The sequence below is a fragment of the Papio anubis genome, chromosome 16, assembly GCF_008728515.1.
Source record: "Papio anubis isolate 15944 chromosome 16, Panubis1.0, whole genome shotgun sequence".
Classification (NCBI taxonomy): domain Eukaryota; kingdom Metazoa; phylum Chordata; class Mammalia; order Primates; family Cercopithecidae; genus Papio; species Papio anubis.
In genome coordinates this window covers 72,611,402-72,633,349 of record NC_044991.1, presented here as the reverse complement: position 1 = coordinate 72,633,349, position 21,948 = coordinate 72,611,402, and the positions used below count along the sequence as shown (strand labels likewise).

Genomic DNA, 21,948 nt, shown 5'->3' with positions numbered 1-21,948 from the left:
AGATGGGGATGGGGAGGACGGGGGAGCAGATCAGGAGAAGAAATATCCAGCCAGGTGGGAGGAGGCAGGGTTTTCTTTTTGTTTTGTTTTCTGTTTTGTGGAGAGGGTTGCGGGCATAGGGCCGCAGGTACTGTTCAGGCACCCAGCAAACAATCCCCAGTCCCCAGCTCTTCCTAGGACTCAAGGACAAGAGGCAAAGAATCAAGGAAACAGCTGTTTTTATTCCACAAACAGTAAACTCCATCCACCACACAGTGACACACACCCTAGCAGCACACCCCATCACCTTGGCCAGTGCTGCCAACCAACCTTTCTGCAGTGAAGTCTTTTTCTGTGCTGTCCAATACAGCAGCCACTGCCCACTTTTGCTTACTGAGCACCTCAATACAGAGCTGGCCACTACAGGTGGGGAAATGAATTTCTAATTTAAGTTAATTCAAATTCAAATGCCACATTTGGCTTGTGGCTCCTGTACTGGACAGCACAGCTGTAGGCCCTGACCTGGTCCAGGGAACTTTGGTTCAAAAGCCAACTCCAAGGAGAGCAAGTGGCAGAAAGAGCCCGTGGGCTCCCCTCCCCAGAGAAACAGCAGCTGCAGCTGCTGGAAAGGGCAACAATCAGAGTGGGGGGACACCTCGGGCACGCCGGATGAGGTTGGCCAGCCGCTTGGCCAGGCCACCTGTGCGGGGCTCCTCGATGTGGAAGGTTCGGGTGAGGAGATTGTAGAAGGAGCCATAGCACACGGCCACCACAGTACACGTGAGGCAGATCACGTTGTAGGGCATGCTGAAGTCAGGTGTCGGCAGGTTCACCAGCAGCGGCTCCGTGTAGAGCCGCACAAAGTAGTTAGAGCCATCGGAGACTGGGAACCTGGGGTCAGGGGAAGAGCGGTGAGACAGGACTGGCTGCTCCTCCCCATCTCACCCCATCCTCATTCCGGCAGTACTGGGCAATGCAACACAGTGTTTCCAATGTTCTCTTAGGCTCAAAACCTTTCAACAGAAGGCATAGCTCAATTTATAAACCTGATAAAAGGAGAGCGGTGGGTGGGCGGCAAGAGGAGGGAGAGCATTAGGACAAATACCTAATGCATGCGGGGCTTAAAACCTAGATGACGGGTTGATGGGTGCGGCAAACCACCATGGCACATGTATACCTATGTAACAAACCTGCACGTTCTGCACCTGTGTCCCAGAACTTAAATAAAAAATAAAAAAGAAAGAAGGAAGGAAGGAAAGAAGGAAGGAAGGAGTGAGGGAGGGAGGGAGGGAGGGAGGGAAGAGGAGGGCAGCGGGGAGGGGAGAAAGAGAAGCCTGGTGTTGAAGTGGTGAAAGAGGCCCTGCCTTTGCTTGGGCCTAATTCAGCCTAAATGCCACCTCCTCAATGAAGCCTTCCTAGATAACCCAGTAAATCAATTCCTACCCCACCTCTGACACCATTACTTTCTAGATCAGAATTCTCCCTCTAGACTGTAAGCAAAGGGAGGCCAGGGCCAAGTCTGTTTTGTTTAATCTTGTACACCCAGTGCTCTCAGAAGCACTTGGCACTTTGATAAGTGCTTGATTAAATATTTAAGAGCATCAAGGAGTAAATGTAGGCTATAAGTAAAAATATTCTTCTAGAAGCACTTTAAAATCATTTTATAAAGTCTTCACAAATTTCAGACTGCCAGGATTTTTATTAAGACTGAATTAAATCTACAAATCTCTTTGGAAGGTGTAACATCTACCCTGAACTCCCCTGCAGGAGCCTGGTCACCTGTGTTAAGGCCCAGCAGGGAGCTGAAGATGTGTTATCAGTGAATGTGATCACACTTACAGGCTGTTGAAGAGGGGACTCTCTTCCCAGTCCACTGGCTTGGCTGCTACCACGCTGGGCACAAGGGCGCTGAGGACAGATGGGCTACAGAGAAGCAGAGAGATGGCCCATGTTCCCACCTAGCTCCCCTACCAAGGGGTAAGCAGCAGAGAGGGTAGGTCAGTGGGATGAGAGGTGGCCTGTGGGGGTGGAGCCCACCTGACATAGAAGCCATGGTTAGGATCTGGGGTGTATTCGGTCCACTTCAGCAGCGCCCGCTCAAACTGGATGGAAACCTTGGTGACTGAGTTGGCTGGCAGCTGAATCAGCATCTCCAGGAGGTGAGGTTGCAGCCGGTCCTGGGCAGGCTGGTAGTGGATGTAACCTGGAGACATGCAAGGGTCACCCATACCTCTTTCCTGGGGTCAGGCTACCTGCTGCCCCTGTCCCTGCTGCTTGCCATGGAGCCTCAATCTGGGTGCCTAGAAGGTGGGCTTGGGAGCGTAGAAGCCAGGCAGGCTAGGGAAGAAAGCAGGGGCTAAGAAAAGGGAGAGGATGTTTCCAGGGCAGTGATCCCAGGATGCGGTCAAGAGAGGTTGTTAGGGGTGCTGCAGACTGCTAATCAATCTTCACATCACTAAAACTGGGGCACCAGACACCAAGTGCCTGATGTGGTGCAAGAAGTTCACAGAGCCACCTGGGAATTTTTCTTGCCAAAAATGTGGGACATGAATCTAATCAGGTTTCTAAATCTAACCACCAATACACAAGAAATATAGGAGATGGAGGACCGTGTTAAACAACAGCACAAGGACAAATCCAGAATGTGGAACGTTCTATACAACAAATGACCCAGTTCCTTCAACAAATAATTGGCGTTTAAAAAAAAAAAAAAGCATGGGCACTGCTACAGATGACAAGAGACTGAAGAGTACCACACCAAAAGCAAGGCGTTTATAATAAGGGAAAGTCTGGGTGTGGAGATAGGGAGTATATGGGTACTCTGCGCTTTGTGCTCAGTTTTTCTGTAACCTAAAACTGCTCTAAGAATAGTTATTAATTTTAAAGAAAAAGAAATTCTTTTTTTTTTTTTTTGGTGACAGGGTCTCACAGGGTCTCACACTGTCGCCTATGCTGAAGTGCAGTAGTAGGATCATGGCTCACTATAGCCTTGATCTCCTGGATTCAAGTGATCCTCCCACCTCAGCCTCTTGAGTAGCTGGGACTACAGGCATGCGACACCACCCCCAGCTAATTAAAAACAATTTTTTTTTTTTTTAATCCCAGCACTTTGGGAGGCCAACGTGGGCAGATCATGAGGTCAGGAGATTGAGACCATCCTGGCTAACACAGTGAAACCCCATCTCTACTAAAAATATAAAAAATTAACCAGGCGTGGTGGCACGTGCCTGTGGTCCGAGCTACTTGGGAAGCTGAGGCAGGAGAATCACTTGAACCCAGAAGGTGGAGGTTGCAGTGAGCCGAGATTGCGCCACTGCACTCCAGCCTGGGTGACAGAATGAGGCTCCGTCTCAAAAAAAAAAAAAAAAATTGTAGAAGTCAGGGGTCTCACGATGTTGTCCAGGCTGGTTTTGAACTCCTGGACTCAGGTGGTCCTTCCATGTTGGCCTCCCAAAGTGCTGAGATTACAGGTGTGCACCACTGTGCCCACCCAAGAGAAGAACTTAGGATAAAGCAAATGCAATGTGAGAACCTTGTTTATCCCAATTTAAACAAACCAAATATAAAAAGACATGTTTAAGACCACAGGGGAAAACAGAAGTGGAATGACATGGTTACATTTTTAAAAATCCTTGAAGTATTTAAAGGTTAATTGATGCAATGTCTAAGATTTGCTTTAAGATACACCAGCAGGCAGTGGCTTACACCTATAATCCTAGCACTTTAGGAGGCCAAGGCAGGAGAATCGCTTGAGGCCAGGAGTTTGAGACCAGCCTGTGTAACATAACAAGACTCTGTCTCTATGAAAACATTAAAGGCATGGTGATTCATGCCTATAGCCCTGGGGAAGCTGAGGTAGGAGGACTGCTTGAGCCCAGGAGTCTGAGACTGCAATGAGCCACGATCATGCCACTACACTACAGCCTGGGTGACAGAACGACAGCCTGTCTCCTAAAAAAAAAAAAAAAAAAAAAAAAAGCTGCAGGGTGGGTACAGGGGATTATTACACTATTCTGTTTGGGTTCGGGTTGAAATTTTCCAAAGGAGAAGTTTTAAAATAATAATAACAGAAAAACCTACAGAATACACAGCTAGGATATCTGAAATAGAGATTTTGAAGGTGGTACAAATAATGGGTGCTGAAAATAAGTGAAACTATTCACCATACGTTTGACAACATAGGAATCAATGGAAGTACTGAAAGGTTTTTAAGTTTGGCTGTTTGGGATATGGTACAACCTCTTCCTCAGGGGTCTTTGACTTTACTACTAGTCTCCCCCTATACAAAAGAAAAGCAAGTGTTTTAGTACTATGCCTGGCACCTAATAGGAAGCACTAATATTATCTTCTCTTTAGAAAAATAAATTTTAATAAAAATAAAAATTAAAAAAAAACTTTAACTGTACCTCTTTACCCCTCCCAAGGAAGCAAAACACCATCTACTCCAGCTCTGCTATCTTCCTAGCTTCAAAAGCCTAACATTGCCAAGCCCTTTCCCTACCTTAAAGAGTCTATGAATCATCACAAAACCCAACGCTCCAGAAAGGGGGCAAAAGTAAGTGAAAAAGGAAGCTACTGTCCTTGTACAGTCCTATTAAGAATCACCAGTATTATGTGTTTTAATGATTTCTGTTTTATAAATGACTTCTGAACCTGGCACAGTGAGGCTCCCGTTCCAGTTTTGAAACTATTCCTTACTCTTTATGCCTGTGTCGCTTTTCTGAGGTACTTCAGGAACTACCAAGGGAAATGAGAGTTTGGGGGACCTGGAGAGGGCATGAAAGGGTGGGCTGGGGGCCTGGTTCAGGACTCAGGTCCTCACTTGGTTTGTTCTCCTTGCCCTTGGAGGTGATGGTGAGGGTGTGCACATACAGCCGCAGATACCAGGGTACGGTGTCCAGCAGCAGCACTGGGAAGGCCCGGTATGGGTGGGTGTTGTACAGCAGTGTGCTCAGCTCCCCCTTCTGCAGCCCATAGCCGCTCACGTACCGCTGGGCATGCAGGAAGGGCACTGGGGGGGCCTCTGTGTAAAGAAATATCAACAGTTAACAGCTGCCAAAGGTAAGAGTCACTCCCCACCCCAACGGCCCAGGCCATGTTCAGAGTCCCAAGCCAATGAGTAGATGGGGGAACAGTCCTGCCACTGAAACTGGGCAATCCGGGTTCTGGAATCATCCCTGTCTTCCCCAGCCAACAAGCAATGATGACAACAGGTTGCTAGTATTAAAGTGCTTATGTGACGAACACCGTGCCCCCCTCGAACCCAAACCAGGTCCTCTCAGGATATTCTGCTCTTTCCCTTGGTAAGGGAACTGAACTACAACTGTAATTAACTGACACCTGCCCTCAACTAGTAGACAACGTATTTCTTGAGTGCAGTGTCCTCTGTCCTATTCAACACTCTATGCCTGGCACTTAGTATGAATTCAAAAGTATTTGGTTGATTAAGCAAATGCATGAACTAACTCCATTTTTCACATTATCTCATCCAATTCACTGAGTATACTCTTTATTTTTCAGATGTGGATGCTGAAGCTTGGGGAGTTTAGGAACCTACCCAAAATCACAGAGCTTGGAAGCGCTCGAGTCAGCAGCACATGACTCCGGAGATCTGGTCTAAATACAACCCTATCATCTTACGGCAAAGACATGGGATTGTGAGTCTTTTCTCTGTAGCCGTTGCAACCCAGCAGTCCAACCATCCACCCACTCACCATTCTCTGGGGGTCTCTTCCACTTGAGCTGGATGTTGAGGTTTCGAGAGTTGTTGATCATGGCGGTGTCAAGCAAGTCATAGATGGCATAGATCTTCCGAGTGCCTAGGATGACGTCCTGATAGGTAGTGGTCGGGGGTGGGTTCACCTCTAATGTCTCGTTGTCCTGGGGACACAAAGGCAGGGCTAAGAAGCAAGCAGAGCGGGCAGGCTGGTCTTGGGACCCAGGGATGTGTTTGTGTGTGTGGTTGGAGACCTTGTTACCTGGTTGTAGTTGGTGATGTCCACATAGACTCGGCTCTCTGAAGCCAGGGGGCAGGGCTCTGTGAGGGTTCGGGAGAACATCCGGAAGAGGGACCAGTCTGAGAAACAGAGAGCAGGGCTGAGCAGGGGCCAGGCCTAGGCCTAGTCCACATAGATAAGGCAGGGCTGGCATGGGTGGGTAGAGATAAGTTGCCAAGGTTACTTACCTTTCTTCCCCTGCCCCGTGATGAAGGCATCAAATACAACTGACAGGGTCTGTCTCAGCTCCCAGGAGATGCTAGTACAGCGTGCATTCTATCACAAGGGCCAGATGGCAGCAGTGAGGGGGTATCACTCTCACCCAACCACACAGCCCCAAAAAAGACCTACTCCAACTCAATCCCTCATCTATGTATCGTCACATCCATCGATTTGCTACCACCCACTCCTGAGCACTTGACCCCATGCCAGACCCTGTGCTGACAGCTTTATGTGCATCAGTTTGATAAACTATCACAATAACCCTACGAGTGGATTCTACTATCAATGTCATGTGACAGGGTGGGAAACCAGGCTCAGGGGAATGAAATGATTCACCCGAGGTTACGCCAGCTGGCAAGTGACTGAGCTAGCAATTGCACCCGCATAGCTATTGTTCTGAACCACTATTTTCCATGACAAATATTTATTCAGTCCTTGCTAGGCAACCACTGTTTTCTTGGTGCTTGGCCAATGCCCTGAATAACCATCATCACATGTACCACTCAGTACTCACTCAGCCCAAGCCAGACACTGGCCACATGCTTTAAATGTACCTTCTCTGAGCCCCTGGATGGCAGCTTCCTCTACTCCCCGTGACTTACTCTGCAAACAGGGCGGATATGCACTGCCTGGGAGTGGTAGCTGGTGTGGAACAAGCGATCCGCCTTCAGCAGCACAGAGAGGCCTGCCTGGAGGAGACAGAAAGAGATAAGAGAAGAGAAGCCCTGTATGGAGCACTTGACATGGGGCGCAGGTTCTCTACACATGCCCCCGGCTGCCAGGCTGCGCGGCCTCACCTTGGAACTACAGGGCAAGAGCTTCTTCCAGGGCGTGAGGTTTTCAGTGCAGACCACCTCCCGTGGCAGCACAGCATAGCGCAGAAAGTAGTGGTCAGTGTCTGAGGGAGACAGAGGTCTGTCTGGGGTGGGCCTTGGGCTCTGACCCCTCGGGATCCACACTCCAGAGATGGGAATGACCCTCCTGCTCCCCACACCACCTCTAGCACCACAGTCTGGACAGTCCCAGCTGGGAGTGGGACTCCTTTCTCTCCTTGGGAGAAAGCATGCAGAGATGGCACAGTATTGGGGGCCTGTACACACAGGGGACTTAGGATCTAGCCCAGGCTGAGGAAGCAGGAAACTGAGGGAAAAGGAGGCAAAGGTCTGGGCAGGAGGTAAGAGGAAGAAGGAAAGGGCTGTAGGGGTTATCTCACCATTGGCCAGACCCAGGGGTTTGAAGGAGGCAGTGGGAGTGACCGTGTTGGTGGAGTCGATGAAGTTGAGAGAGGCGCAGAAGATCCCTGAGAGGACATTACTGAGCTCCTTCCAAGATTTATCCACACTGGATAGAGACACAAATCCACTCACTGTCCTGGGGCTATCTCTGCTCCCTCTTTCAGAGCCCACAACTGGCTGCTAAACCTATGGTAGGAGGAGGCTGTATTCTTAACTATTAGACGGGCCAGTTGATGGAGCCGGAACACTGCTGCCCCCACCCAGCCCACTTGCTGGGTCTCATCCTACTCAGCCCCTTCTTCCTCACTCTCCTCTGGACATCTCTGCGTCCCCATGGGTCTCTGCTCAGGTGATTCTTCCTTCCTTGTAAGCCTTTGCTCACTTCTTTCTGCCTACCTTCACGATCCGGCTCCAGTTCTTCCCCCTTCTCCAGGAAGCCTTTTCTGCCCTCCTTAAGCACAGCCTCCTCTGTGCAGTCATGGTTTTGACCATCCAAGTCTCCTCCTAGGTCCCTCCTGGGAGATGGCTAGGTGGCAGCAGCATCATGTCCTGAGCACCTTTTCTCCCTAACTAGGCTGTAAGCAACTAAAGGACCAGTCTGGGTCATCTACGTGCTTCCCCTGACACCATGGAAAGCGCCTCATATATCAGAGCTGAAATGACCTCACGGATCTTCCTTGAATGTGCTTGGCTGGGGAAAACAATGCACACTGCCCTGTGTATACTCTGGGAATAAAGGTAAGTCCTGGTTCTACTACCATGATGAGAAGTCTTATATCCAAAAAAGCTCACTGAACATGGGAAAAACAACTGTTCTAGGATTTCATAAAAACATCAAATTAAATTAGATGTTCTTTTCTTGGAGAAACATCAAAAGAGATTTGCTCTCAGTAATAGAAAGCCATAAAACTTAATAAGCGCTAGAAATAATTCTAAGCATTAGCTCCACATTTCAGGCAATTATGGGCTGAGGGGAGACAGTGACAGCAGAGTAGACAGGAAAGGGTAGGGGAGCCAGAGTTGAGGCAAGAGAGAAAGTCTTGGCAAGCTAGGGAGTCACTGCTTATTCCTTATTCCTTAGTGTTGTCTGGGGGCTTTTGATAATTCTATGTACAGAGGCTTTCAACTGCTCCAGTCCTTAAGCGTCAAATAAAAATGGCAAACTTGAAGCCTGAAAACTCTACCCAAACCATAAACATGCTTCATTTGGTGAGGACAACATTGACCCGCACAGCACTTTAAAATTTTTTAAATTACTTGCTGATATTTGAATTTGCTAATTTTCACATTAAATTCCAGATTTCTGGCATCTCTTGAAAAATGAGGCCAGGTGTGGTGGCTCTTGCCTGTAATCCCAACACTTTGGGAGGCTGAGGCAGGAGGATCACTTGAACCCAGGAGTTTGAGACCAGCCTGGGCAATAGAGTGAGACCTTGTTTCTACAAAACATTTTTATTGAAACATTTGAGTCTGAACACATTAGGCCTCTATTCCCACATGGCAACAATCCATAGAAGCTGAGTAGCAGACCTGTCCTCCCTAGAATGTTGCACAAACTCTCTAGTCTGCCACAATTCCTGCTGCTCCCTTTTATTGCCCTAAAACTTGTTATATCATACTTGCACTATTAATTTCTTAGAGTGGGATTAAGAGGAGAATGAGATATATTTCTCATTCCTGTGTTTGTCAATTTTTAAAATACCTTTATTCATTTCTTACCTATGTGGCCCATGTAGACATGTTTGCAACCACTGCACAGAGAAGTTCTATTCTAAACAGGATAGCCACAGCAGCCACTGGGAAATAGTGGTTTGTAGTACAGGCACAGTAACTAGACCTGCCCCCTCCCAAACAAAAGCAGTTTCTCTAACACTGTGATGTAGCATCCTGTTGGCCAGTTGTAACCCACAGATATGTTATGGTTGGCCTTTATGGTACTTATTATCATTTAAAAATATATTAATGAATACCTTTTAAAAGGTTATCCAGTTGCCAGTTTTCTACTGCCTTACCTCCAAATAAGCATGAACTGTTTGCTATTTGCCTCTCCAGGGATATGCATGTGCTATTTCAGGTCTGAAAGTTTTAGGATTGGGAAGTTTATTCATCTGTGGTAACACTTCTTACTTCCAGTGCCAGCTCTACCCCCATGGAATCGCTGTCTACGGAAATGCTGTCCCCAAGAGCAGTGGCAGGATGACAACACCTTCCCAGCCACATTCCCTCCATGGCCTGCAATGGGGCCCAAGGTGTGCACTCACTCTGTGACAGTGTCTTGGAACCAGACCCAGAGCTCTGCACCTGATGGGGCCTGCAGGAAGGGTGGTCCCCAGTATCGGGTCCTCCAAAAGCCTTGTGTGAATGACAGGTGCAGCTCTCGTAGAGAATACTTGGAGATTAGCTGCCCCAGTGCTTTGGGAAAGAGCCTGTAATGAGACACTGTGGAAAAGGGAGCAGGTGAGTGACGATCCCCCACCTCGTCGAGGTCTACATCCAGGATCCAGAACTCCACCCAGGAATTAGGCCCCGCCCCCAAAGTTTGCCTCCATCCTATGGCCAGCCAGCAGGCACCACGGAAGTCTTTATCTGGTCAGATCTCGCGCCCTCACCTCCTTCCCGCTGAAGCTCCGAATCCCAGCGCGTGCGGAACTGGAATGTGGCGGCTACGTCCCCGGAAGGCAGTGGGGTGATGACAAGTTCCTCCCGCAGGCTGTCGCGTGGGGGTTCTGCAAGGCACCAGCCTCTGCGCCCCAGGAGCAGCAGGACGAGCAGAGCAAGCGGCATAGCCGCCGCCATGCCTGCGGCTACTTCCGCCTACCCAGCGGCGCTCGGCCCCATGAAAAGCCGGTATCCAATAGGAAAGGCGTATGAGAAGTGACTTCCGGTGCCGTCCCGGAAGACGGGATGCGGTTATCAGAGCGACCGCCTGCACGGGTCGCGAATATTGCCTCCGAGGTGGTGGGTCTAAGCGGGGTATTGCGAGGACACGAGAGGGAGTAGGTAGCGCGAGTAACCAGCTTGAGGCCGCACCCGGTTCAAGACGTTTCCACCCACCAGGAAATGCTTAATAATATGGACCTCCCCCACTGCCATTTTACCCATCCGATAGTTGAGGAAACATTGACTGAAAAAGGTCAATTACTTTTGGGAAAACCATTGTGGTTTTAATTTGCATTTCCCAAAGTAAGAGGAACTTCCTGCCCCTCTTAGCTTCTAGTGTCTCCATTTACTGCAAACCCCCCAAATAAGTGGTTCTTTTATTACGAAAATGTTCAAACAAAATTGAAAGAATGAGCACCTGTTTTCCACGACCTAGATTCTACTATTTACATTTTACTATACTTGTACTTTACCACATGTTTGTCTATAAATCCATCATCCCATCTTGTGCAGACATTAGTAAACTTTCCTTTAAGTAGTTCAGCATGCATATAATTAACTAGAGTTCAGTATTTGATTGCATTTTTCTTTTGATGTAAAATTCACATACAGTGAAATGCACAAATCCAAAGTACACATTGACTGAGTTTTGACAAATGCACACACCTATGTAACCTGAACTCCTGTCATGATACCAAACATTCCTAAAACCCCAGAAAATTGGCCAATACCCTTTCCTAGTCAATCCCTGCTCCTCTACCACCTTCCAGAGGCAACTACTATTCTGATTTTTTCCCACAATCTGTTCCAGAACTAAATATAAAGGAAATCATATAGTATGTATACTGTGTAAGGCTTTTTTTTTTTTTTCTCATGGGAAGAATGTTTTTGAGAATCATCCATGTTCTTGCATGTATCCACAATTATTTTTATTACTATGTAGTATTATGAATTTATCCATTCAACTGTTGATGGGCAGCTTTAAAGTTTTGGTTATTATGAACAAGGCTGCTGTCTGTGCAAGTTCCTTTGTAGACATATATTTCTCATATCCTTTGGCCAGGTATTTAAGAGTGGAATTGCTGGGTCAAAGAGCAGGTGTATGTTTAATTTTATAAGAAACTGTCAGACCTTTCTCCAAAATGTATCATTTTATGTTTCCATAAACTATGGGTTCCCATTGCTCCACATTCTGGTCGGCACTTGAAGTTTCTAACTTTTTGTACTTTTTAGTTTTGACCACTTGGGTATGTATGTAGTGGCTGCTCACTGTGGTTTTCATTTGCATTTCCCCGGTAACTAAAAATGTTAAGCATCTGTTCATGTGCTTATTGGCCATTTATTTTTAATTTAATTTTTATTTTTATTTTTGTGAAAGGTCTGTTAAAGTCTTCTGTGCCCTCACCCCTTTGTTTATGGGCATGTCTTTTTATTGAGTTTTAGGAGTTCCAAAGTTAAATTCATGCTTTAGTTTTTCCATCTGCCCTGTGGGAAACACAGTCATGAAGGATTTCATCAACAGTGTCTTGGTAAAACTCATGGCCACACTTCTAGAAAGAGCCAAATTTGGTGTCAGGTAGGTCTGCCAAGATATGCCCCAACCAACCAGGCATTTCCAAAAAGGAAATGTCAGAAAGATGTCTTTATCTCATTATGTCTTCATTCTACCTACATTCAGTGTTCTTGCCCCATTAGACATGAAATATTAGGAAGGCCATAGACTTAGATGTCAGAAAGACAGGAGTCCAAATCCCTATGCCAGCCTTTAATCCATGTGAGCGTGATCAACCCAAGTGTCACTTTTCTTCATTTGTATAATGAAGAAACCTACTTTCAAGGTTGTTGTTAAGATGGGAAATTATGTACATGTAGGATATGGAATGTAGCAAGTGCTTGATAGTAACACTCAACCCTATCACCTAGGCACTAATATGTAAATGTAGATAATAGTGCCTAGGTGATAGGGTTGCTTGAGTGTTATTATTAAGAAGTAGGTAAGAAGTACAGAAACTAAGATAATAAAGATCACAATGAGTGATGGAGCTAGGACTATAGTCTATACTGTCAAACCTCAAAATAATAATTTTTTAAAGGTAGCTGCCATCATTATGACTATTTTGTACTTCTGTTTTCCTTTTGAAATTGCCTGTCTCCATCATTCAGGACCCAGCTACCTCTAGTGAAGACTTACCTTCTCCTCCTCTAGTGGTCTACAGGCTTTGTGTATTTCTGCTACATCCCTCATCACATTGTTTCCATTATCTGTGGCTATGTCTGCTCCTGGAAGAGCTCATGGTCACCTTAGTATTTCTGTTGCCTAAGCAAAGTGATTATCACATAGTAGGTGCTCAGTAATGTGTGAATGAATGAACAAACAAGATAACATCATAGCACAGTTCTGTATTTTCTCTAATCTGCTAGTGTCAAGTTCTGTGCACTCCTGGGGTTGCTACTATGTGAGCCTTCTAGGGAAACTTTTTCTGAGCTCCTCCTTTCCGAAGTGTGTCAGGATGTCCACCCTATGACAAGTCTGTGCAAGTATCAGAAGCCACGCTGTGGCTTGGAGACTGAAAGCTGGGCTCCTTGACTTAGAGTTGGCTCCAGATCATCTTCCCATCTCCAAAGGCACTGTGTGGCCTCAAAAACCAGACAGCTAGGCTCTGGGCTGGCATAAACCATGGTTTAACTTTAATGTAACACTATAATCAAATGGTGAATCTGAAGATTATCATTTTTTTAAGAAGTGACCATATTGAATATGGTGTTTTATAATCTACTTTTTCTTTCAAGAGTTATCATAAATGTCTTTCCCCTAAAAATATGTGGCGGATAGATGATATAATCTTGGTACTATTTTGATTACTTTTAAAGCTGTATGATGAGAACACGAGATATTTTTCTTTCCATATTTGTTGTACGTTTGAAACCCCCATAAGTTTTTTTAAAAAACCAAAGAAACAAAAAACAGTCAGCTGGAGATGATGGTTCTGAAGGCCAGCCAAGCCCCTGTGGTTTGGCAGGAGAAAAGGTTATTGTCCCAACTAGGAAGTAGCCCTGGGGTCTCAGCTGACACTAGACTTTTCCAGGCAGGGCTGGGGCTCATAGCAGCCAAACTGAAGGCTCCCCATAGGCTCACAAACAATTCTACTTCTCTAGAGGGCTGTAAATCTCTCTCCCAAGGCAGGCTCCCCACAATCTTCGCATTATGGGCCTGGGCTACTAAGAGATTTATTGACATGTTGATGGCAACCAAGCCAGTCTAGCTTCTCATCATTTGCCATGGAAGGAAGGGGGGTGATCCTGGGAGTTGAGAAGCCCTGCACAGCAAAGCTATTGGGATCGTGGGCCGCAGCCCAAGAGATGGCTCAGCCACAGTCAGACAGGAGGTAGAACCTTGCTACTCTAAAGGAAGGAGAGAAGCCACAAGAGGACAGAGATTATGTCTTCTGTGTGCAGCAAGGTCATAAGCAACCCAGAAAAACCCCAAAAGTTAATAGAGGACTGGGCCCTGGCCCAGCTCAGTGGATGATCTTAACTTGGACCTAGAGGCTTTTGCACAGAAGGTATTCAATCCACAAGCTTCCTGGAGACAGGGAATGGCTGGTGGACACTCCTACTTCCCTGGAGTTCCCACAAGTTTCTCACTAGTGTTAGGAAAAACACTTACGAACAGATGCTTACACTGGCCTCCTGCAGGGGTGAGAGCAGGATGGGACAATAGGAAGACTGCAGCCTTGTCACTCAGGCTTGGGTGGCACAAAAAGCTTTAGGATTTTGGCTGAAGGTCACTGATCCCATGGGTGATGTTGAATGTATGAAGGGAGGTAGACTTTTTTTTTTTTTTTTTTTGAGACGGAGTCTCGCTCTGTTGCCCAGGCTGGAGTGCAGTGGCCAGATCTCAGCTCACTGCAAGCTCCGCCTCCTGGGTTCACGCCATTCTCCTGCCTCAGCCTCCGGAGTAGCTGGGACTACAGGCGCCCGCCACCTCGCCCGGCTAGTTTTTTGTATTTTTTAGTAGAGACGGGGTTTCACTGTGTTAGCCAGGATGGTCTCGATCTCCTGACCTCGTGATCCGCCCGTCTCGGCCTCCCAAAGTGCTGGGATTACAGGCTTGAGCCACCGCGCCCGGCCTTTTTTTTTTTTTTTTTAATGTGAGAAATGATTTGGTGTTCCTTAAGACTGGGTCCTATAACCTCTCCTTTCATTCAGCATTCTCTCCCTGGGCATTCTCTCCGTCATTCGCACCCATGGCTTCACTTACCACCTATACACTGAGAACTGATCGTTTTCTTTTTCCAGCTCAATCCTCTTATTTAAATTCCACACACATGGGTGCAAGGGCCTACTCAACATATCCTTTTGGATGTCTCAAATATATCTCAAACTCAACATGTCCCAAACCAAATTTATGGCCTTCTTCTCAAACCTGGTCCTTTCTGAAACTCCCCATCTGGGTGACTAGCCCTCTGTTCCAAAAAGGATGTAAGGAGCCAGAATGGCTGGAGTACCCCCTCACTTGACATGCCAAGGAGTTCACGTCTATCTAGAGACACTAATTTGAGAGACTCTACTGGAAGACTATAGGATGGTTGGCCAGCTGCAGTGGCTCACGCCTGTAACTCCAGCACTTTGGGAGGCCAAGGTAGGTGGATCACCTGAGGTCAGGAGTTCGAGACTAGCTTGACCAATATGGTAAAATCCCATCTCTACTAAAAAATACAAAAATTAGCCTGGCGTGGTGTTGTGCGCCTGTAGTCCCAGCTATTCAGGAGGATGAGACATGAGAATTGCTTGAACCTGGGAGGCAGAGGTTGCAGTGTGCCGAGATCGTGCCATTGCACTCCAGCCTGGGTGACAGAGCGAGACTCCATCTTGGGGGAAAAAAAGAACTTCCAAAAATTTATTCCTAAATGGGAATAGACTGGCTGTGTCCTCTTTGCCCATCCCCCATTTCCTCTCCTGCTTTCTGCCAGTCTCAAGGTCTTAATGGCTGGGGCTTTGACAGCCACCTTAGACATGAGGTATCGCTAAGAATGCAAGCCATGTGCAAAACAGCAAAAAAGGAGCCCAGTGCTGAGTAACGATGGAGCTTTCATGTAGCCCTGTACTTCTTACTTCTATATGAGGAAATAACTTTATATCTTAAGTCATGATCTTTTACTAGCTGTCAAACTGAAACCTGATCCAGGCTTCAACGGATTTTACAACCTGACCTTTGTCAGTCTTACCTCTCCCTTCATTTCCTCAAATCCAACAATTCAGCCAAACGCAATGTTTTTTAGCTCTTCAAGGATATGCTCTCTCCATTTAACGTCTTCACAAGTTGCTCATTCTGCCTGGCTTATGGGCCGTGTCTGGCTAACTCCCAATCGTCCTTCAGCTAAAAACAGCTCTTCAGTGACCATACAAACTAGGTTAAGATGCCCCTATTTTCTGGTACCAGAGTAGTTCCTTCTCATGCTATTTATTACACTGTGAATTATAGTATTTACTTGATTTTCTCCTCCATAAACAGTAAACTCTATGAAGGCAGGTATACAGTACAGCCTGTCTTGCTCAAAACTGTATTCCAGATGCGTAGCGTGGGTGTTCAATAAATATTTCTTGAATAAATGGAATGAATGAGTGATAGGAATATGGGATCGGTTAGAGAGCTAAAGACATATAGTGGGTTTGATATCTTTGCAATGTGAAAAATGAAGTGGAATGGTTGGCATATTATTATTAGTTTATTATTTATACCGTGCTCTGTTCCAAAAAGGATGTAAGGAGGCAGCATGGCTTGAGTACCACCTCATTTGATGAATTAAGGAGTTCACATCCATCTAGAGACACTTGTTTGACAGACTCTATTAGAAGACTACAGGATGGTTTGGGGGAGGGAAGAGTGCTAAGAAAAGCAGTGGCATCTTGTCCAACCTCATCTTCTCTCTCCTCATTTGCAAATCTTATCTCAGGAGTAAGCCAAAAACTGGTGGTAGGGTTGCAGCAGGAAAATATTAGCAGTAAAGCAGGAGAGGGTTAATTCTTAGAAAGGTACACAATCCCACCATCCTTCCCACCTCTGGTGCCTACTGCAAGTAAACAGTCTGGTGTTCTCCCGAAAGGCTCCGGCTGGGCCTACGGTCTCATGTGGAGAATAGCCAGCGTGGTCAGTCTGTAGGCAGGGGGCCCACTGCTAGCTGCAGGCTCCAGGCTCTGCCCCTCCATCACCCCTTTCCTCCTCTTCATCCGACTGTGCCAAGGGCGTGTCTGCTCCATCATCACTTGGATTTGGGCTATGCAGGTTGGTGGAGGAGTCAGAGGAGGAGGAGGAGGTCCTAGATGTGGTCCTGTCTGATGTAGGCACCGGCAGGCTCAGCTCCTCCAAATGGTTGTCCACCCCTGCCCAGAGAGAAAAGCTGGTCAGGCCACAAACAGGCCTTCGGAGAACTCTTAAAGATTATCTGGCCAGGAGTAACTAAAGCCCACAGCGGGGCAGAGACTTTTCCAAAGCGACTTTGCCAGTCCAGCAAAGAGCCAGGATTAAGATCACCATCTCCTGACTGCCAGCTCCTTCCACTTCATTACACCATGTCTGGGTTCTAGAGTCAGGTCAATCAATGGCAAGAGTCCAAGTTCCACCTACATCACTTATTGCTGCTGAGTGGCTTTGAGCAAGTCACTTTCCCTTTCAAGGACTCTGCTCCTCTTCTGCAAAATAAAAGGGAGACCTACATCCCCAAAGGGTTTTGGGAATAAAATCTAAGAATGCTTATAAAATGTCTGGCATGGTAAGCCATCAATAAATAGTAGCAGTTTTAATTAAAAGAATATCTGTCTTACAAGTTAAGCATATGGGCTTTGGAGGAGGACAGACATGAATTCCAGTTTATCTACCTTCTGGCTACAATGTACTTCTCTGAGCCTAATTTCCTGCTTATAAAATAGGGATTATATCACCTACCCTGACAGGACATTGTAAGGACTGAGATAATATATGTAAAGTACTTGAGTACAGTATTGGAACCTACTTAATTACATTTTTACATTATTTTAATTATAGTGACTAATTATATTAACTTAACAAATGTAAAATTAAAGAAGAGATAGACAGTTCCCAGAATTTTGGATTGGAGATGTGTAACCCAGTTCCCCCTCAGGGTCAACTTCCCTAAAATCAGAACAGGCAGCTGTCTCATTGGTGGAAACAGCCACTTCCAGCCCTTACTTGTATACTTCCCCAGCCCAGCCTTGCAGCCTCGTTTCAGAGCCTGACATTCGGCTCTGGCTGACTAGCACTGAAGTCCCCAAAGCAGAGGGGCATACCAGACGACTGGGGGGTTGGTGGAGGATCTTCACAAGGCAAGAACACATCTGCTCCATCCGGATCCCCAAGATCAATAAGTTCTACTTGCTCCAGTGTGTCCACATTCACTTCCATGGATGAGATACTACCTATGGGGGCTGTGGATCAAGAAGTGGGCAAGTCAGGAGGACCCAAGCTGCACACCAGGACAGTGATAGTTACATGTCAGGTCCCAAGTTAGAAGCATAGAGGGCCAAGAAAACTAGAGGGGAGAGAGTCCCACAAGATTCAGGACCCACAGGACATCCTCCCTATCCTACCCCAGTCCCTCTTCTCAGGACTTGGGACTTACGTCTCTGTGACTCGAGATGCAGGTGGGACAGAGGAAAGACAAACTCTGTCTCTGGCTGTAAAATGTCCTCGAAGAATTTCTGCCGCTCCCGAAGGCGGAGCTGCTGGCGCTCCAGGGCGGCCCGAGGATTTGGGTCCATGTCAGCTCCTGGGGGTAGAGGAGCAAAACAAGTACAGCTGCAAAGTCGAAAGACAAGACAAGGGGGACCTGGGCTTGGGGAGCCCCACTGCACCAGCGTCCCAGCAGTGGGGCCCCTGGCTCCAGCCTGGACACCTCTGCCCTTGGCGACCTCTTTCCCCTTCCCTGAAACCAAGTGTGTCCCACAGACCAAGTCTCATGCAGAGGCGGGGCTTGCCCTAGCTCCACAAAGGGGATGCCAGTTCCAGGCACTGCAAGAGAGATACTCTGTATTCAGGGAACACGGCCAATGCCCAACTCTCCGTATCATGTCCTCCTCAGAGGGGTTGGAGGGATTGGTTCAGCACAAATCCAGGAGGTACTTTTTCCCCTTAATAGGCCCTGCTTGCCTCAGAAGGCCAGGGACAGGATAGGATAGAGACAGCGATTTTAGGATGGAGGGTTCCCTTCCTCCAGTGCTGCAGCTCACCCCTTTCCATCCTTCAAAACCCAGACAAAGGCTGAAGCAACCCCTCCCACGCCCCTCCCTTTCCACACACAAACACACGTACACACGCGTGTGCCATCCACCCCAAACCCTTGCTCTGAAGATACAGACCTGACTTCCAGACTAGGCTCTGTCCCTAAGGAAATCACCTTTCTGGTCTTAGTCTCCCCATCTGAAAATGGCATAATCGACCTACCTGCCTCAAATATAAGACCCTGCTTGTGAAGGTGAGCAATATATTTAGGAGACGACCATCTTTTCTTTGAACTCCAACAGCTCTTTATCCGTTCCCCTCCTCGGACACATCTCACTGACTTATCTCCCCATTAGTCAGTGAGGAGCAATTGGAAAGGTGGGTTCTGGGTCTAGTTCAGAGCAGGCCTCCTGACCCCTAGGGCTGAGAAGCCGAGAGCCGGCCAGAGCACTGGGGCTATGGGCCAGCCCAGGCCGGTGCATTCACTCATCTCCTTCCCGGCGTTCTGCTCTGAGCCCATCACCAGAGGCAGGGGAGTTTCTAGCTTGAGGATCAGACGTCATCCTCCGCAGACTGCCTTCCCCATCTCATCTGCACCCAGCGTATCCCAGACCCTGGCCAGCTCCACGGGCGCCGCGGAGGTGAAGAGGGACCCAACCCCGAGTGGGCAAGGCAAGGCCACGGAAGTGTGGGGAGACCGTGCGGCCGCGGGCTGGCGGCGGAGGAGCGAGGCGCTGACGCCGATTCCTGGGAAAGGCTCTTAGAGCTGCCGCCCAGGTCACAACGCTAAAAATACCCAGGGCCCCTGGAGCTCGTGCTCCAGCGGCGGGGAGAGGGAGGGAGAGGTCGAGGTGGGGGAGCTGACGCGGGCCAAGGGGCTCCGGGACACCCCCTCTTTTTTCCCCTCCCCCTAACCCCACCGATCTCACGAGACTGAAGGAGCTGCCCCCGTGGGGTCGCGGAGCCCAGAGCTGGAGAAAGGGAGTTGTTTACGCGACCTATACGTACTGGAGAGGGGGTGAAGAGATTTGGGGGCAGGAGGCTGCCAGGGGCAGGGCAGGAGCCAGCGAAATGGAGAACTCCCTCTCGGTCTCAGCCCCACCCGCACTGGAGCCAGCAAGAGGGAAAAAATTCCCTAAAAAGGGACACGCGGCGTCGGCGGAGGACGGGGGGGAGGTCGCTCCCCCTAGGCCGTTCCCCTCGTGCTCCGGTCCCCTCCGCGGTCCCCCGCGGCACCTGCGCCCACCGCCGCTGGAGCCCCTACCTGCAGCGCTGGCGCCCCCGCTGACTCAGTCCGTCCGCTCCAGCGAGGCGGCGGCGGGGGCGTGGGAGCGAGCCGCGCCGGCCGGGGTGGGGCTGTGCCTCCAGGGCTCCCGGGGGACCGACGGGCCCTGGGAGCCGGGAACGAGGAAGAGGCGGGAGGCGGAAGTGGGGGAGGGGCGGCGGCGGGCGCACTCGCTCGCAGCTCGCCCCGCGGCCGGAGGCAGCCCCTGCGAGCGCGACTACTGGTACTTCCAAGGCAGTCAAAAAGTTACCCGCACGCATCCTTCCGCCCTCCGCCCAGCCGGGCTTCTCTGCACCACCCTCGCCGCCGACGCCGGTGCGCTGGTCTCCGCTAGCTCAGATGCACTTGCTGCGCCCCCGCCCCGCGCAGACCCGCGGCGGGCACCCGCGCCGGCTGTGCCCACGCACACTTCATGCTCTGCGCCTTCTGGGCAGCGCCCACGCAACGACTACGCGCCCTAATCCTGCCTCCGGTACCCTTGGCCACACTTGCCACACTTACACGCGCGCACTTCTCCAGAGGACGCACGATGGGAAAGAGAGAGTGGGGACCCGCAGGAGGTGTCAGGGCACTGACCCGGTGCCGCCCAGCAGGGCAGGTGCAAGGCGGCGGAGGACCCCTGCCCTGGGACTCGCCCGGCTGCCCCTGATTCCTGGCTCTGGGACTAGACAGAGCCGCCGCCCAACCTACCAGTACACAGGGCGGGGTGGGCGCCGGGCCGGCCGGGCGGGTCAGGGCTGGAGGAGTGGGCCGTTGTGCCGCGCGCCCCGACGCCGGCAAGGAGCCAGCACCTCCACGGTGCTAAGAGGGGCGCTGCACTGCTGGCCAGGCGGGTTGGAGGGGCCAGGCGGCAACCGCGAGAGGAGAAACGTTTGCCCTCTTTTCGCAGCGTCTCCTGGCTCAGACCAGTGCTAGAAGTGTCCAGTCTAGCAGCTCCTGGACCAAGACTCCCTGGCCATTCCTTTTCTCCTCCCTTCCATCCACCCCCTTACGGTCAGAGCTCCGAAAGCAGCGTGGTGACGGGTGCGGGGAGGGGAGTGGGGAGATCTCTCTGAGATACTTCTACTTTGGGGTCACTGGATCATTCATTCGACAAACGTCCGCGAGCAAGCCAGGAACTAGGAGCCATCCTTGCCACCTCCCTCTCCCTCGCTGCCCATATTAAAATACACCTCCATTTCCTGTCGATTCTTTCCTAAATATCTTTCCAGTCCACCATTCCTTCCGTTTGCCCCACCACCTCCCGCCTGGGCTCCTAATGCAGTAGCCTTCTATCTGGTTTTCTTGTACTCATTCTGGCCCGGCTACACTCCATTCCCTGCATTGCAATTCAGCTGTCATTTCAGAACACAAGTCTGGTGTGCCCCCCCACTCCCCCGCCACACGGTGTTGCCTAAACTCCTCCACTGTTAGAATAAAATCTGGACGCTGATATCTGAGCTGAATCTTGAAGACATGAGTTCAACAAGCAGAAAAGAGGGAGAAGGGCATGTGCAGAGGGAGGGAAGTGTGAACAAATATTGACACATTCAGGTTTCCCTGTCAGGTGACCAGCACTCTGTACAAATATCTAAAGCACTGCCTCTTAACATTATTGGGATCTCAAAACAACCCTGTGAGATAACTACAGCATGCAACTTTCCCACTAGTTTATAAGCATGGAAACTAGTTTGTGGGAAGCAACAAATGCAATGGTTAAGAGCACAGGCAATGTAGTCAGACCCTCTTGGGTTGTAAAACTATTGATGCCTCTAGTCAGCTGGGTAAACACTTATCTGATCCTTGATCTTTTACCTATTAAATAGGAATAATTAATCCCTCCCTCTTATGAGATAATTTATATAAAATGCTTAGTTACAGGACTTGGGCACTTTGGAAATGCTCAGTAATCATTAGCTGTTTTGATTGTAATGGGCTCTGAGAAAGGGAGGGAACTGCTCTCTTCCACAAATTTCTGAAATTATAGGAAGTAAGCCCTAATTGTTAACACTTCCACAGAGCTTATTATGTGCCAGTCACTATTATAAGTGCTTTACAAAAATTAACCCTTTTAATCCTCTTGTTGTTTCCACTTTACAGATACAGAAATTGAGATACAGAGAGGTGAAGGAA

At 48.8% G+C, this 21,948-nt stretch overlaps 2 protein-coding genes across 9 annotated transcripts; both read right to left on the bottom strand.

Moving 5' to 3' along the window:
* Positions 1-199: 199 nt before the first annotated feature.
* On the bottom strand, positions 200-10,301 carry PIGT (phosphatidylinositol glycan anchor biosynthesis class T). Of its 2 annotated transcripts, NM_001169029.1 has the most exon segments (12): positions 200-870; positions 1,819-1,902; positions 2,017-2,182; positions 4,802-5,002; positions 5,694-5,859; positions 5,958-6,055; positions 6,164-6,251; positions 6,800-6,886; positions 6,995-7,095; positions 7,411-7,538; positions 9,694-9,871; positions 10,042-10,301. In NM_001169029.1, coding segments are annotated over 12 exon segments (1,737 nt in total). In that variant the 5' UTR covers positions 10,229-10,301; the 3' UTR covers positions 200-617.
* Positions 10,302-16,022: 5,721 nt separating this feature from the next.
* Positions 16,023-20,534, bottom strand: DBNDD2 (dysbindin domain containing 2). Of its 7 annotated transcripts, none has more exons than XM_009216050.2 (4): positions 20,338-20,534; positions 17,953-18,099; positions 17,523-17,758; positions 16,023-16,696 (listed from the first exon to the last, which is right to left on the bottom strand). In XM_009216050.2, exons 2-3 carry the CDS (start codon positions 18,089-18,091, stop codon positions 17,559-17,561), a joined length of 339 nt encoding a protein of 112 aa, XP_009214314.1. In that variant the 5' UTR covers positions 18,092-18,099; positions 20,338-20,534; the 3' UTR covers positions 16,023-16,696; positions 17,523-17,558. The 7 variants fall into 7 exon arrangements, with proteins under 7 accessions (XP_009214314.1, XP_009214311.1, XP_009214309.1 ...); XM_009216047.2 differs by having other exon boundaries at positions 17,621-17,758; XM_009216045.2 differs by lacking the exon at positions 20,338-20,534 and adding an exon at positions 19,816-20,232 and having other exon boundaries at positions 17,621-17,758.
* Between the last annotated feature and the right edge of the window lie 1,414 nt (positions 20,535-21,948).